Consider the following 16912-nt stretch of genomic DNA (forward strand, 5'->3'; position numbering starts at 1 on the left):
GGACGAGCTGGCGGTGCTCCAGGGAGAAAGGGGTGTGTAGCCGCATCCCGGCATGGCTCGATGTGAGAACGGGAGGTGGGTTTGGCAAAGGACCGGTTCCCGATTTAAAAACAACAACATCTCCCACTGCTCCTTCCCCCGGCCCTGGAATTCTCCCTCCTGCGCAGTGGGCGGGAACCTGGGGTTTGTTCTTGACAAATCCTTCTCCCCCTTGCACCTATTTCCATTGGGTTTAGGCTCAAATTTACCTCGCCCTCCTCTTCCTCTCCCCGACAGGCCTGCAGCTGGATAATTGTTCATTAGCAGGAGTTCGGGATCTATCCAGAACTTTGGGGATGGTTTATGCAAATCCTGCTCTTTCGTTTTTTCCCTGGCTAAACCGGCAATATTGCCAAGTGTACATTAAAAAATCAAAACCAAAAAAACCCCAAAAAACCACACACATTGTGGGCGAGGCCACTCAATACCATGAGACTCCCTTAAAATAATGTAAATTTCAAATTAATAAAACGAGGGGAGGAGTTGCCTCCTCCTTTCCCAGTTCATCTGCCTCGGATTTGCAGAAAATGCCTGCAAATATGGGAAGAGTTTTCCTTGAGGAGCGAAAAAAGGAGAGAAGAAAGGTTGAAATGATGAAATCCTCAGAGAATCACCTCGTGGGGGTATTTGATGGGAACTCTGTGATTTGGGTAAAACCAGGAGCAGATCCCACTGGGATTGCTCAGGATCTTGGTTTTATGGGATGATCATGGATAGGGAAAGGGGAACAAGAAGTCACGGAGAGACTTTGTTCCCACTGAACAGCACTCGGAAAAATAACAGTATTTAAGGAAAACAACGTGGTGTGCTGGAAGCTTCATTGCCCATGGCAAGGGGCTGGAATGGGATGATCTTCCAACCCATTCCATGGAAAAAGGAGCAGGGCAAAGAGCAGGACCTGCAAATCCCCAGGGCTGAGGTGAGGTGTGGGGGCTCTTGGCTGTGAATCCCCAGCACCTTCCCCGCCTGGGGCCAGGCCCAGGGCAGGGCTGGGAGCAGGTAACGGCAGCTGGAGGCACGGGAGCTCCTCGGGGCCAGGGCAGGAATCACACTTGCAAATCTCAAGTGGATGTTTGGATGTTTTCACAGCCCTGAAACAGGGTCAGCCCCCGAGCAAGAAAAACACAGGAAGGGTGACTGGGTGGAAAAGAGAGAGTCCCTTCCGTAGCTGGCTCGAACAGCTGCAAGGATGGATGGTTTCTTACCTATCTCTGGCCTAAACACAAAAACAAAAAGCAAAACAAACTAAGAAACACATTGAGGGTGATGGAAAATGATCAAAGCTCCGGAGCCTGCTTGCGTAACTGATTTGTGGAAGGTGTTTCATAAACATTTCATAAGAAGGAGAATTATGAAGAAAACATCTCCCAACCTGCCTGCAATTACTGCACAAACTCTTCCTTACCAGTAGGAAGAAGGGGAGAGGAAAAAAAAAAAAAAAGAAAGAAAGAAAAAAAAAAGGTACATTTGTTTTGTAACTGATCTGTGAACTTCTGGAAAACGCTTGGCTCATGAAAACATCCTGCAGACATCTTGCAGAGCTGTGGAAAGCCAGGGAATTGGGAAGATTCTCCTGAGCAGCTCTGTGTGCTGCTGTTCCCTTCAGATTGACCAGTGTTGGGTTCTGTGTGCTGATGGCTGGATCCCACTGGGTGGGCTGGAGCCCTCCATGGGTAATCCCGGTTTAGGGATAATCTCAACATCTTCCCCGTCCCTCAGACACCAAAGCAGCCCCAGAATCCTCCTTGGGATGAGCTCCCGGTGTGCTCATCATCATCCTCCTCGTTCAGCCACCAAATCAGAGCCTCCAATCCTCTCCCCAAATCCAGATCTCTCCTACCCAAGCCCTGCCAGCCCTCTCCAGCCCCAGTTATCAGGCAGGAACCACATTCGTGGGAGATGGAAGACAACCCTAAACCCTATTTGTTGTGAAGCTCCTATTTAGCCAGTGACCTCTTTGAAACACATTTATCTGCCTCCACATCTGCCTTATCTCGCTGTCAGAGCCGACTTTAAGAGTTTGACTCATTCCCAGCCCTCCAGAGCAGAGGGAAGAAGAGGATCAGGTGCACACAGAGGGTCTGGAGCACCTGGCCCTCACTGAAAAGGAACGACGCAGCTCTGAGTCACCCCAAAATGGTTTGAGTCACCCCAAAGTGCTTTTGAGCACAGAAGAGCTGCCTCAAGCTACCCCAAAACCCTTTGCCTGGAGCCCAGGGAGGAGGTTTTAAGCTGGAAACAGGCATTAATCTGGATCCAAGGCTCTTGCAGCTCCCTGAGCCCTCCCACCTTCCGATGGCGTAAGTGCTCCGCTGTGAATTATCCGCACACGTGGGCCCCATAAAATAAAAAACACACTAATAATAAATTATGGCAATAATAATAATGGGGTTGCAATTACTATTTCCACATGTACTATCCTGCATGTACAGCACGGCTTAACAGACACCTGGAAAGAAGGCAGAAAACCTTTATGCCAATGCCACGATATTCACCTTGTAACATTTAATATCCCACTGAAGGCTGGGAATTTTTGGAAGCTGTCAGCGTGACAGAAAGGAATTCAGCGTGGGATTAACTCCCTAACAGGCTCTGTCCTAAAGCTCAGCCATGGCAGCACGCTGGAAAATTCAAATGCAATCCCAAACCTCAGCACACCTGCATCACCTTACACGAGGCCTTTGAGTTTATTAATTGAGGTCTGATCTGATAGGGTTTATCCTCAGCTTCAGCTTGGGATGTAAATGGTTGTGCTGGAGTCAGAGTAGGGGTGGGAAATCAAAACTTTAGGAGCAACCAAGCTGCACACTCGACAGGAGAAAACAAACAGAACCACACGCAGCTTTTGTGGGCTCTCTGATACAGCTTTTCCCTGGAATTTTTGCTTCCAAACAAACAGGGAAGAGGGAGAAGTCCCCCCTTTGCTGAACCTCAAATGATCACCTGTGGCACAGCAGGCTTCCAAAGCAGGAGCTGGGCAGGGGAGAGGAGAAGCAAAGCAGAGGTGGGAAGAGCACCTGCCCTGCCTGGCCACGCTCAGGGACACCTGCTCAGGTGGGAGTGTCCTGGCTGCTCGCAGGGCCTCGGGAGCACAGAGCCTGCTGAGTGCTCTCAGGAGGTGCTCTGTGCTCAGGGGGACACAGAACTGCCGAAAAGATACTGGAAAAGCAACTTCCAGCACCTTCCCTCTTACCAGTGAGGTTCAAGTACCTTCCCTGCCAAGGCCCGTGGGCATCCCAAACGGGGCAGTTTTACAACAGGCAGGGGGAGATGTCATTTTCTTGGTCAGAGTGGCCAGAACCTCCACTCCAAGCATGGGAAATTAATTTCCCGCCATCAAGGCTGTGATTTCTCCCCTGTCTCCCTCCCAGGACTCCCCCTGCCCCAGCCTTCCCATGGGTTGCAGCACTGCTCCCTGCACCTCTCTCCATTTCACTTGCCCAACTCCCAAACCTCTCCAGAACTCCACCTCTGCCTACACCCCCGTGCTTATCTGCTCTGCTCCCACCCTGGGCTGCATCCCTGCCCCTTTCCTTATCACCCTGATTTCACACACACCACTCCATGGCTTCTCCCCTGCCCTCCTGCAAGCTCACACAGGTCCCCTGGAGCCCGAGCACGTTCCTGTTCCACTCCAAAGTTGCCTTGTTGGGATTTTCTGGGCTGAGAATCTGCCCTGCATGAAAAATGTCTTTTTTTTTTTTTTTTTTTTCCCCATGCACCCCTTGCCTACAGGGAGGAATCTCTGTTTGTTCAGGACTCTCTGTGCCTTCTGGCAGTGACAAATGCAAACACCTGGCACTGCGTGGATATCCTGGGATTAGTCATCTACGGGGAGAGTGTCCACACAGCCCTGCTAGCCCTTGGTAGGGACACATCCTGCTTTTGGGAGGAATTAAGCTGGAATCAGACTGGGGCTGGCTCCATCCCAGCCCCACGGGCCTCTCCTGTTAGTCCCTGGCGCTTTTGGCACCGGCTGCTGTGCCCCAGGGAACTGGGACACGAGAGGAGCAGCTGGAGGGATGGCATGGGACATGGGACACACTGAAAGAGAAAGGGAGCGTGAGGAAGGTGGGAGAGCATCCCACAGGGTTTCGTTTTGGGTGGGGGGATGAAGCCCAAGGGTTGGGGGAGCTCAGAGCCAGCTCTCTGCTCCCAAGCCATGCAAATTCCATGGGTTGGGGAAGCAGGCAGGAGGGTTCCCTGCCAGATAAAGCCACTGATCCCACACAGAGCTGCTCAGCCCCGCTGGGGAGGGAGAAAGTGCCCTCTGATGTCCAAATTAGAGGCCTTGCTTGAAACCCATCGCCTTCCCCTCCATGTGCTGGGACCTGCCCTCGTGCAGGACGGGCGCAGGGCCCCACCCTGGCTGGGTGCTGCAGCTTTGGGGTGGATTCTTGGAGCTCAGCACATGAAAGGCCTTCAAGGACTCTGAGTCCTCTCCTCATTAGTGGTGACTCCCTGAGAGTCACATCCAGGCGCAGCAGTTCGTGCCACCCAGCCCTCAGAAAGGTGCTGGGCCACCTGGATTGTGGCTGGTCCAGTGACAGCCGTGCCCTGGGCTGAGCTGCTGCTGTGGAAAACAAGTTTTGTGACCCTTCAGACAGGTCTGTGAAACCAGGACTTGTCCCTTGTGAGCACAGAGAGCGTTTCCCGAGGGATGAGCAGGGAATTTGCACGAAGATCTCTGTCTCTCCCTCTCAGACAGATCTGAAACAACTGTACCAGGTATTTTGCCAAGGAAACAGGTGTAGGAAACACATTATAAATGAAGTTTGCCCTTTAAAAGCAGGAGAGCAGGAGTTTGGGAGTTTGGATGTTAAGGAACAGATAAAATCCAGCCAGCTCTGGGTTGTTGTCAACAAATTAATTCAGTGGTTTCAGTCCACCTCTTGAGAAAAGCAATTAAAAAGGCCAAATCCTTGCTCCTAATTGCATCCCCTTTCCCTCACAAGTTCCCCTGGCCTGTTTTGGAGTTCATTCCCAGCAAGCTCATCCGAGAACAAACCCAGCCTGAAGAAGGGGTTCCTCTGCATATCTGTCCTAAGCAAAGCAGGGCCAGATTTAGACACAGAGGACTTTCCCTGGAGCCAGGGCTTTCTCTGATGCTTTCCCAAAGGGCTGCATTTCAATGAGGAACCTGCACACAAACAAATTTATGCAATCAGCCTGTCCCTAGGACAGAGCAGGGAGACTTCAAAAGGGAAAGGCCAGGGCAGAGCTGAGCTTAGATCCAGTGTCAGGTGAGGCAGATACAAGGCCAGCCCTGATTTCCAGCCAGGGGAGGCTCAAGAGATGAAAAGCAGATGCAAGGCTTAGGCTGATCCCCTGGGGCAATGGGGAGAAGAGAGAGTGAAATCTGAATTGATCCCCAGAGGGGAGAAGGAAGAAGGATGTGAACCTCCCCTTGAGAGGAGGGCAAAGCAGGACTGGGATGGAAATCTGGAGGGCAGACTGAAACCTGAGCTACCCACAGGGGGAAAAGCCAAGCAGGAACAGCAATGACATCCAGGGAGCACCTGAGATTAGGGGGAGGTGGGAACATGGAGCAGAATGAAAAGCTATGAGAGAGCTCCCCGGGGGGAGGGAAGCCCTGGTGGAGCGAAATTAAATGTGCAGGGAGTTTTGCATCCCAGATATTAATAACAAACTACTCGGCGAGTTAGGCCCTTCTCTGCACCTTCAAAAGGATGGAGGGGAGGAAGAACTTGTCTGTGGTTGAGCACAAGACGGTGAATCAGAGGATGGGAGTCCATAACCCAGCTCAGGCCCCTGGATTTCAATAGAGCCCAATGTCCACGGGCAACTGGCCCATGAAGCACCCCCTGATCCCAGCTGCAATCAGAGCTCAGCATCTTTGGGAAAAGCCTCTCTGGCTTTTCCAGCCTGGGAGTCAGGCTGTGTCTGCAAAACTCCTTCCAGAGGCACCAAGGGATGCTAAATCATTAGCAAAGAGCCTTCAGACGTGTGGGTGGAAGGTACCAAACAAGGTCAGGGTGTTTATTAGTGGCACTGAAAAGGAGCCACCAGGGATTTCACATCTCAGGTGCAGTTTGCCCACTTTGAATTTCTCACATCGTGTGCCTACAGGACATCAGCTGTGGAGCCCTGAGATAACTCAAAGCAACTGCTGGAAATCCCACACAAACCTCAGAAATTAAAGTTTCTTTGGGCAAGGACTGTCAGATATGAACAGAGCAGGGAGAGGACTTAGACAAGGAGGTCCTGAGGGAAAGGAACCCCTTCAGCACCTCTTGTAAGAGAGCAGGGCAGTAACACACAGGATGCTTGACCTGCTTTTAGAAAGGAGGAATTTTTCAACAGAGCCAGCTGAAAATAATAATAATTTTTTTTTTTCTTTCTAGGAAGCCTGTTGGAAATATGTATCCTTCCTACATCCTCTGAGTGGTGTAAACTAAAGACAGCAAACAACAGGAATAAAGAACCAACAGGAAAACTGAAGTTTGGCCCTGCTCAGGCACTTCAGTGCCTGCCTGCCTGTCTTAAACATTGTCAAATCTCCCAGCCAGATCACTTCAGATTGATGTGATTGATGCTAATGACAGGTTTGATAAACAAACGACAGCCTGTCCTGCAAGGGTCAGCCCTTTGCTGGCATGAAGAGTGCCTGACACATTTGGATAGGGAGCAGAGTCAGATCCTGCCCAGCTCTGCTCGCACAAGAACCTGTCAGCTCCATTTCAAGAGAGACATCTCTCCCAGCTCTGGAGAGGAGCTCTCACTCCTCTGGAAGGAGAAGAGCTGATCCTGCATTCCTCCCTGGACCAACAAGGTCCTGCCATCATTTCCCTGCTGGAAAAGCACTCCTGGCTTCAGCAGCTGTGCATTCTCCTCCCCCAGCTGTGGACAGATGCACATCACTGTGAGCTGGGCTCAACCCTCACACCACTCACACAAGCCCTGGCACCTCCCAAAACCATCAGCCCTCCATCCGTGTGTGTATTCCAGCAGGCAGCTCTATCCCAGGGCTCAGCTCCAGACACCTGGCTCTCCAGAGCAGCTACAAAAACAAACAATCCAGAATTTCCTAAAGGCTGAACGGGGAATTAAACGCGAGCAGAGCTGAGGACAGCCCGGGCAGGATCACCACATGGCAGCCAGGGGAAGCTCCAATTCCAGCACTCCCAGCACCTGTCCTGCTCCCATTTGAGGCAAAGGGGGCTTGAATTTTGCCAGGAAAAGGCAGGGACACTCAGATCTGTCCCAGCCACGCTCTGGCCACCATCCCATCCCATCAGGAGGCAGATGTCCCTGTGCAGGCTGCCAGCACCGAAGGTGAAAGTTTATTACTGTGCCTTTGCATTTCCCTCGCCATAAACAGGAAACAACCAGCATTAGACTCACTAAATAAAAAAAGCCAAACCAGATAGGCAAGGCAGAAGATGCTGCTTTTTCCATCCACACCCTTTTCCCTCTCATTCACATACAAATTACTGTTGCATCCAGGTGGGAGGAGAGTTTGAAGAGGGGAGGGGAAGGGGGGGAGAGAAGAACTGTTTGCCAAATAGGCTGAGGGATCAGAGGGAGCTTTCTCATAAAGCGCAGGGCTGACCCACAAACTGCTAGAAAACCTCAAACTCCGCAAGAGTTTCCCTCCCTCCCCGTTTGCAGGGTGAGAGCAGCCCCAGCAGGGAGATGGGAGGCAGGGAAGGGGTCTAACCAGGTCACTCCACCCTTCCCATCCCGCCCGGAGCACAACACGGGAGGGAGGGAGGGAAGCAGACCTGAAATGTAGGCCATCTACAAAGGCTGGGGGAGAGGCTTCAACGATGTGAGATTTATGATCTTCAAAGTGATTAGAGCCCAGCACTCCAAATAAAGGCAAAGAGAGCTCCTGCAGTCAGTTTGGAGTTGGGTTTCAAACCATCCTGCCCTGGCTTCGGTTTGAAAACTTGAATTGCAAGCCAACGAAAAAGGGGGGGGGAAAAAAAAGCACCTAAAACCAACCTCAAACCCCAAACCAAATTAAAAAACCCACCAACCTCTACCCCTAATGAAAGAGCACAGCACCTGATTTTACATGAAAACACTTTGATATTTCCAGCTCTCCTCTCTTCCTTTTTTCTTGTCATTTGAAATCTATTTGCTGAATTGAGGATGAATTCACCAACAGCTGAGGTCAACCCTAAATGTGAGTGTGGAGCCCGTGTGCATTTGGGCTCCTGCTCATTTAAGAGAATAATTTAAAATAATAATTATTATTTTAAATAACAATACTTTCAAATAGTAATTATTATTTTAAATAATAATGATTTAAAATCACTCTACCCATGGCCTTGGGAGGGCCAAGAGAGGGAGACAAAGAGCCACTTGCACAGGCCTGTGTCCACTCAGGGACTGTTACATCCCATCCCTGGCATCACTGCAAACCCCCTCAGTGGGCTCTGGGGAATCAGAGCAGATTAGAAATAAAATAAAACAATAAAACTAGCTCATTCACAGTCTTTTGCTTTTTAAACCTTGCTAAATCCCCAGCTAAGTTGGCTATTCAGTTACACAGACAAGCTGGAATAAATGAATTGGATTTTGCGGTGCTGTTTTGGTGGAGGGAGGAAAATAAAAGTGAAAATGCTGAAGAAAAAAAAAAAAAAAGCATAAAGACACAGTTTCTTTTTAGGAGGAGGATATTTCTACTGCCTGCAAGCCTGGCTGCCCCCACAGCTTCCCCAGCATCACCCAGAGGAATACAGAGGGTGGTGGGTCAGATCAGCATTGCTCCAGCACCTCTCCTCGATTAACCCCAGCCCCAACACCTCTGTGCTGCTGCCACAGGAGACGTTTTCCTGCTCATTTCTATCTGAAATATCCTTTTATCACCCCCGTGAGCTGATTGGATTCTTCTCCCAGCCCTGGGCTGCAGACACAGGGCTTTTTGTTTGCAGCTGGGGATTCCAGAATCCTGGAAGATGGCTGAGCATGTCAAGACACCTTTGGTAGGAAGGGGAGACCCACCCAAGGCTGGAGCAGCCAAAGCAAACAAACAAACAGCAGCCTGGCTGACATTTGTCACGGTGAGAGCCACCAAGGGAAGCTTGAGGGACAAAAAGCCACGTGGAAGAGGCACAGCTGCCCAGTGCTGCTCACAGGGTATGGAGCCTTTGGATTTGGGGAATGCACGTTGGAAGTGGATCGCTTGCTGTGCTAACATCACCCTCAAGTCTGTCCATGGAGTTACAGCCCCTCCTGCATTCCTGCTCCCATCCAGCCCCTGGAATCCTGCAGCAGGGCAGAGTTTGGCTCTCCAGACTCCTCTTTTCCTTTCCAGCTCTGCTGGCCACAGGAGGCCTCAGCTCTGGGCTCAGAGAGCATTTTCCTAAAATCTCAGAATGGTTTGGGCTGGAAGGAACCTTAAAACTCTTCTCATCCCACCCCTGCCTTGAGCAGGGACAACTTCCACTGTCCCAGGCTGCTCCAAGCCTCATCCAGCCTGGCCTTGGGCACTTCCAGGGATCCAGGGGCAGCCCCAGCTGCTCTGGGCACCCTGTGCCTCCCACCCTGCCAGCAGAGCTCCTGTGTCTGCCCAGATCCACGGGCTCCAGAGGGCTGTCACCTCCTGATGTGACACTCAGGGATCTTTAGAGCCACCCAGGAAGATCAGCAGGCACTCAGTGAGCCAGGGAAGGCTTTTAGCTGGACAAAGCAGGGGGAGAAGGGCACACACAGCAGGGACACGGCCCCTCAGCTGCTCTTTGCAATTGGGGTTTGCTTGCCCCATATTTTTATCTGCTGTCCCTTTCCCTGCTGCCTTGCAGACAGGAATTTGACCTGTGCACTCCAAGATCTCAAACCACATGATTTTTAGTGCTGGCTGACACTCCTGAGGGCCTTTGTCCTTGCCAGTGCCAGTATCACAGCACCAGGGCTTTGGGGAGGGATTTGTACCCTTGCCACCACAACTGAGGTGCTTTTTGTTTCTAAACCATGATACAAAAAAAATTTTAAAAGCCAGAAAACCCCTTGAGCAAATGGTCATTTAAAGGAGCTCTGTAATTAGCTGAACTTGCATGAATTAGGGAGAGGGAAGCCAGGGGTGTAATCTGTCACAGCATCCCACAAGGGGAACTGGGAAGAAGTTCTGTGGTCTGTTTAATGGCACCTTCTGACCTAACAGTTTTTATCTCTCTGCAGGAGCTGCAGCACGATGAGCAAGTGAAACACAGCCATTCCAGAAAGGAGGAGAATGCCTGGGAAGCCAGGGAGCATCTTACCTGCCTGTTAAAGTCCAGCCCATTCTGTTCATTCCCTACAACGAAACAAAGAGAAAAACATCTCAGTATTAATGACAGCCAGCACTGGTGAGAGCTTTCCAGAACCTGGAACGCACATAACCAAAAAATTGGCCCTGGGAGAGCAAGGAGAGGAGGAGGAGGGTGCAGAAATGGAAGGATGAAGGATTCTGCAGCATTTTGGTGGTGCCAACCCTTGCTGAGGGATAATAAAAGTGTTCCTGCCTGGGAGATACCTGGCCAAGGGTGGGGGAAATCTCGCTGAGCGCAAGGGAGATTCCAGCAGAGGTGAGCTGGAGGACATCACAAATCTCCAGGGAAATCCAGGGCTAGCTGTGGGAAAGGCCAGCAAGCAGGTGGCCAGGGCTGCTGGCCCGGGATCTTCAGGAACCCGCGTGGCACCGCGTAATTACGGGATATCTGGAGGAACACAGGGTGCCGTGGGGTTGTGCTCAAGAGGCGTCTCCTTGATTCCAAAAGAGATTGGCAGGCACAGGGGGAAAAATCAGACAGGTTTCAGCCTGAAGGTACCGCACAGGCCTTCACTCATTCCCCTTTGATGATAAACATCCCCCCCTCCCGCCATCACACCTGCCAAATTCATCAGGAACATCACAGAGCAAAGGTTGTGCTCTCCACAGATCTGAATGCTTTAAGGGATTCCACGAAGCTCTCGAGCTGCACAGGCAACCCCAAGACACCCCTTCCCTTTGCAGCACATTCCCCAAGCCATTCCCTGCCAGTCCAGCCGAGCTGGTGATGAGGAGCCTGGAATTGTTCACATCCCACCGGCACAAGCCCCCAGGCCTCCCGCTCCTGCTGTTTTTTCCAGGATAACGTTCCCCATGAAGCAGAGCCCGTGCCCTGTGATCTGATCAAGCTCCAACACATCGTGTTTTCCAGCAGTTCAGGGCTCCTGCAAAGAGCTGGAAAGTGCTTGGGAGAGGCTGGGCATGCAGGAGGGTGAATCCAGCTCTGCCATGGACCTTCCTCAACTGAACAATCCTTTATGCTATCCCAGCACATCATTTTCCATGCACAGAGTATTCCCAGGTGAATCAGCGTGGATCCTGAGGGGGAGCGTTCTCGGTACAATTATCCACAGATGGCAAAACATTGGAGAGTCAGGGATAACAGAGCTTTGTGGCTGCTCTCTGCTGTCTAGAAACAGCCCTGGAGATTTAATCTGTGACATTTAAAAATCACTGACTGTGGAAGCGGAGCTGTGGGACTGTGCTATCGAGCAGGGCCACGGCAGAACGAGCTGCTGCCCCCTCAATTTGACATCTCCTCACCCTCTGCACCTCAACCAGCTCTGAGCTTCCCCCTCAATTTGAGATCTGCTCCATCTCCTCACCCTCTGCATCCCAACCAGCTCTGAGCCCTCTCCTCCCAGCCTGGCTGCATTTTCACCCTGCCTTCCTCCCAGCCTGCTGTCTCCCAGCCCTTTATCTCTTTTCCCCATGTAATTCCCTCGCTCCAACCCCCTCTGCTCCCTGTCCAGCTCTCTCCAGCTGCTCCCTCCCCAGGAATGGGGTTCATTCATTGCGTTCCAGCTCCCTTCCAGCCCCAAAAGCCAAGGAGGGCAAATCCAGCGATGGGAACGCTGATAGCGTTAATGGATGATCACAATCAGCATCCACACACCTGAGCAGGACCGCAGGAGCATCTTCAAGGCCTGCAGTTTCTACCTTTGAAACCCCCATGGGGTGTGGGGGGGGGTGTTTGATGCGATCTGGAGACAGCAGCTGAAGGGAAGCAAAGCCAGGAGGGAAGGAGGAAATAAAAGTTCCCAGCTGCTAAAATAGAACAGGAAGGAAAAGGTAATCTCCAGGTTTCTTGGAGACAGGAGTTTCGCTCACGTTCGGGCGCAGCGTGGTGATGAGGCAAGATTCAGAGAGCTGCAGGGGAATCCCTGGGTCCCAGTGACGACGGCTGAGTCACCAGCACTCACCCCAAAGCTTGGAACCCCAGAGGTGTGGCTGGAACAGAGCTTCCCTGCACAGCCCCACATCCCCCAGCACAGCCTCTCCCTCCCTCCACGAGCACTGACACACTCGGGCCTTCTCTTTGTCCCTTCCTCTCCTACAGAGCCACACACGGCATCCTCCACATCCCTGCAGATCAACAAGGGGGGGATTTGGGAGCACCCCGGCCGGGAATTCTGTGCCAGCTGAGCAAATATTCCTGGAGGCTGGCACTGAGTGGGGTGTCTGAGTCGGAGGGAGCTCCCTGGGCAGACAGAAGGAGCAGCAGGCACCTCCAGAGGCCATTCCTGTGCCTATCTCAGCCACCCATCTCCCCAGCAGGAATGGCCCTCTGGAGATGACTATTCCTCCTGACTGACTCCAAAGGGACCCAGGGGCAACCAGTTCAGCCTTAGATGTCCAAGAGGGAGAGGTTTAAAACTGGGAGGGGTGATTTCTGCTCCCAGTGGTTATGTAAATGGGAGCTGGATACACAAATCTCTGCAGGACCAACCAGTGTTTGGGCACTGGTTTATTTGCAAACAAATCTGGCCCTTCTTTTTCTGTTTCAGTAAATGTAAAATTCAGGTGATTGCAGCTGCGAGCCAAGGTTTGGGTGTGATAGGGATAGCAGCTCTCCTCTTTCAGTTGAACTGTAACTTTCTTTCCTACAAATGCTTTATAAAAATAGCCTCGGCTTCCTCCCAGTTTCTGTCAACATCAGGACTCGCACTGCAGCAGTCATTTCTCTCCTTAAAGGAACGAGCTGTTCAAACAATCTGCACTTAAGATTTAATCTTTTCTAGCTCCAGGAGATAAAAAGAAAGAAAAGTGTAAGTGGCAGCAGATTCTCTCTCCTGCTGCAAGCTGCCAGAACTCCACTCATTTTAATGGAGCTTCAGCCCAGCCAACAACTCGATTTTTGCTGCACGAGCCAGACACAGTGGGATCCAGAACCTCCAGAATCTGCTAGATCAGTCCTCCCCTTCCTGAAATTCCACGGGGCTGGGGAAGCCCTGGGATTTCAACGGGGAAAGGCTGCTTGGAGCCCCATCAATTCCCAGCAGCTCGCCCATCACCAGGGCTTCACCCTCGGCTCCTGGCTGTTTGGAAAAGCAGTGATAAGCTCAGCTGGCTCCCCGAGCCCGGCAGCCCAGGGTTGTGCTGCTCTCCTTGGTTCACCTGGCAGCTGTTTTGCATAGCCCTGGCATCAGATCTGGTGCGAGTTTGCCTGGGGAGGTTTCTCTGGGGATGGGAGCAGCGCAGCAGTTCCGGGCAGCTTCCCCCCACCCGCTGCTGTTCCCCCCTGGAAAACCCAGGGCGAGGGATCCATGGGGAGCAGAGCTGCAGAGCCAGTCCGGCCCTGCAGGATAAAAGCACCTTAATGGGGGAAAAGTAAAATCAGGGTGGCCTTCATCTTCACACGGGCAGGTGTCACCTCCAGGGAGTGACACTTCTCACCTGGCCACTCCAACAGGGCTCATCCCTGTTCCCAGGCAGCTGCACTGAACTCACCCCATGCTCTGGAGGGACGGGGGGATGAGGAGGTGATTCCAGCCTGCAGCAGGTGTTGGAGAATTCCCGCAGGGAATCAGTTTGCTGCTGCACATTTGGGAGGGAAATGGGGAAGAGCTGAAGGGCGCTGGGGGAGCAGTGCCAGGCAGACACCACGCAAGGGTTCGGCCGCCTGGCCTGAGATGTCTGAAACTTTCAGGTGCCTCAGTGGGAGCCAATTGCTCCAGGCTCCCTTTGCAGCCATGCAGAGGAAGCAGGAGCTTCCAGAGGGCAATTCCTCTTGCCCCTGAGATAGACGGCACAGGGATGAATCACCCTCTGGAGATCCCCGTTTCCATCAGGGACTGCCTGGGGTGAGCGGGTCAGGCTGAAGCCTCAGAGGGTTGAATACCTAAAATTAAGATTAATCTCACCTATCCTGGAGATTTTTGCACTCCGTCTGATGAAGCACAATGCCACAGGAGATTGGCAGAGCAGGCCGGGTGTAGGGTGCCTTTCAAGGGGCATTTCTGATAAATTCACTGTTCAAATCTTTCACCTCAAACAAGGTGTGAAGTTAAGAGATTGCCCAAGTGCTGGTAGAGAAAAGGGTGGCAATTCCTCTAACTATAACCAGTACTTGTCCCACAAGCTGTAAATGAAGCCAAATGCTCACCTGCACTGAAGGAATAAGCAAAACAAGATATTCAGCACAAAACACTCCCCAGGATGTCCACTGACTTTGGAAATTCAGGCAAAAACCAAGGCATGGCCTTCATGCTGCTGCTCCCAGCAGCCACACCAGCGACTTCCCCAGAGCCAGCAGGAGGCCCTGAATGCTGGGACCTCACTCAAATCACCTTTTCCCCACGGAGTGGCCACCCCTGATTCCCTCCAGCTGCTCCCACCAGCGCTGGGGCAGGAGGAACTGCAGCTGAGCAGGCACCAGTCAATTCCCTGGATTCCCACACGCCCTGCTGGGACACTTGATGCTCCCAAGGCTCTTAAAAAGTGCTTTTTAAAGTGTGAGCAGGATGGGGAGTTCTTGAGGCAGCCAGGTAAGGCTGCAGTTCTAATCTGAACTCTTTGCTCCAAAGACACAAACACTCAAACCATCGGAGCATCCCCATGGGAAAGCCAAGGCTGGTGAGCAAAAGCGAATCTTGTGCTGACTCAGACAGCTCCAGACTCCAGGGGAAGCTTTCACTGAACACTCAAGCGCTTTTATAACCCCTGGGTTATAGAAATGCCTTCCCTCTGTCAGCAGTGCCTCCGAGAAGCCCCGTCCCCAGGTCCCTCTGCAGCCCCTCCGTGTGGGGCAGGGTGAGGGGGAGAGCAGGACAGCGAGTGTGGGAGACTTGGGCACCTTCCAGAAGGAAACCCGAGGGCAGCAGTTGTTCCCACGGAAAACATTTCACCTGCAGCTGCTGGGAGAGGGCAAGTCTCTTCTCCTAGACCAGAGGCAAGAGGCAGATCAGACCAGCTCTTCCTTTGCCCCTCTAATTCAAGTCAAACCAGCCTTTTGTTCCCCTTTCCCCTCCCCATCCTTTTTTATCCTCTTCCATAATGGGATGTTTAAGAAAAAAAAATAAAATAACCCAACCTCAAACCCTAATCACCTTCATTTGAATTTCAAATATCCCCCTCCTGGCCTCCCCCACGCCCCAACTGACTCGGAGCTGGGAATATGGAAATTTCTCCTGCTTGCCTTAAATGTGGCTGTGCTATGAAAATCATCAGCCTTATGCAAATCCCGAGCAGCCCCAATTGCCATAGCAACCAGCTGTTTCCAGCCCAACCGCTGCAGCTTTCATTTACCCGGGACTTGTCCTGGGGCTGTGCATTGCTGCAGGGGGAAAAGACCAGAGAAATCCTGGAGGCTTTGAGGAAAGTTTCACGAGGGAGAGCCAGCCTTGGGGAGCAAAGGCGTAGCCCAGGACTGAGCTCAGCGTGGGGCCAGGAGAGGCCAAGTTTCCTCAAAAGACTTTGGCCTGGCATGCTGCTTCCAGCCCGGGCTGAGGAGGGAACAACAAAAGGCAGAAGGAGAAAAAAAGCTCCCTGAAAAAAATAAAAAATAAAAAATAAAAAAGCTGTGAGGCAGCACGGGCTGAGCACCCCTCAGCCCAATCTGCCATCCCTCACCTGTGTGCTGGATCCTTTCACCTCAGTTAGGGGCTGACACAGAGGCCAGGACCTCCAAACCTTGTCCCAACATGATCCATCACCTTCCAAAGAGACTGTGCCACAAAGAGCCACCTTCCCAGAACCATCCCTGGGCAGAGCAGCACCTGCAGACAGCTCACACCCTGCAGAGAGGTGTGAGAAGAGAGCAGGACTCTCACCTGCGAGCTGAGGGCTCAATTCAGTTTGCGGTAGAGGCAGACTGAGGCAAAGCCTCTGATTTTCCATCTGCCCTGCCACGGATTTAATGCAAAACGCTGGCACTGGGAGGGGATTTGGCCAGGCTGGAGGTTCTGGTGTCCAGTTTCAGAGCTGTCCTGTGGCACAGGGAGGTGCCCTGTGCTGACACCTTGCTGCAGGCTCCAGTGGGCACCAAGGGGAAGGACGGCACCCGCAGGGATGGGTGGCACAGCAGCGGCTCCTCACAAGGGATGCTCAGGAGCAGATGCAGCGCACCCCTGAGAGGATGGATTGCTGCATGAGTGCTCTCCACAGGGGAGAAGTGACACGTGGCTGAGGGCCAGCTCTGATTCTGCTCTCTGTGACCCAGGGAACGGCTGGAGCTGGGCCAGGGGAATTTGGGATGGATCTCAGGGAAAGGTTCTTCCCCCCGAGGGTGTTGGCACTGCCCAGGCTCTCCAGGGAATGGGCACGGCCCCGAGGCTGCCAGAGCTCCAGGAGCCTTTGGACAGCGCTGCCAGGGATTTGGGGGTGTCTGAGCAGGGCCAGGAGCTGCCCTGGATGATCCTGTGGGTCCCTCCCTGGTCCGGATCCTAAAGCACTCAGAAAAGTTACCTGAGCTGTGAGGGTGAGATAACCCTGCTCCCACGGCCACCACGAGCCCAGAGCTCCACCAAGCCAGCCAGCCTTCTGTCCCCATCGCTCCTCCTGCAGCTCCCAGGCTCAGCCATGGAATCACAGAATCACGGAATCATGGAATCATGGAATCACGGAATCATGGAATCACGGAATCACGGAATCACG

At 52.4% G+C, this 16912-nt stretch overlaps 1 protein-coding gene across 2 annotated transcripts in view; it reads right to left on the bottom strand.

Moving 5' to 3' along the window:
* POU2F3 (POU class 2 homeobox 3) overlaps positions 1–16912 on the bottom strand; it is a 38809-nt gene that overhangs the window by 12515 nt on the left and 9382 nt on the right. For both annotated transcript variants that reach the window (XM_005528481.3, XM_088066807.1), the window contains exon 4: positions 10269–10303. In XM_005528481.3, coding sequence (XP_005528538.2) covers positions 10269–10303 — 35 coding nt within the window. The remainder of the gene's footprint in view (positions 1–10268; positions 10304–16912) is intronic.

This window comes from Pseudopodoces humilis, chromosome 25 (genome assembly GCF_049639895.1).
Source record: "Pseudopodoces humilis isolate 2021_Gansu_Grassland_sample_001 chromosome 25, ASM4963989v1, whole genome shotgun sequence".
NCBI lineage: Eukaryota > Metazoa > Chordata > Aves > Passeriformes > Paridae > Pseudopodoces > Pseudopodoces humilis.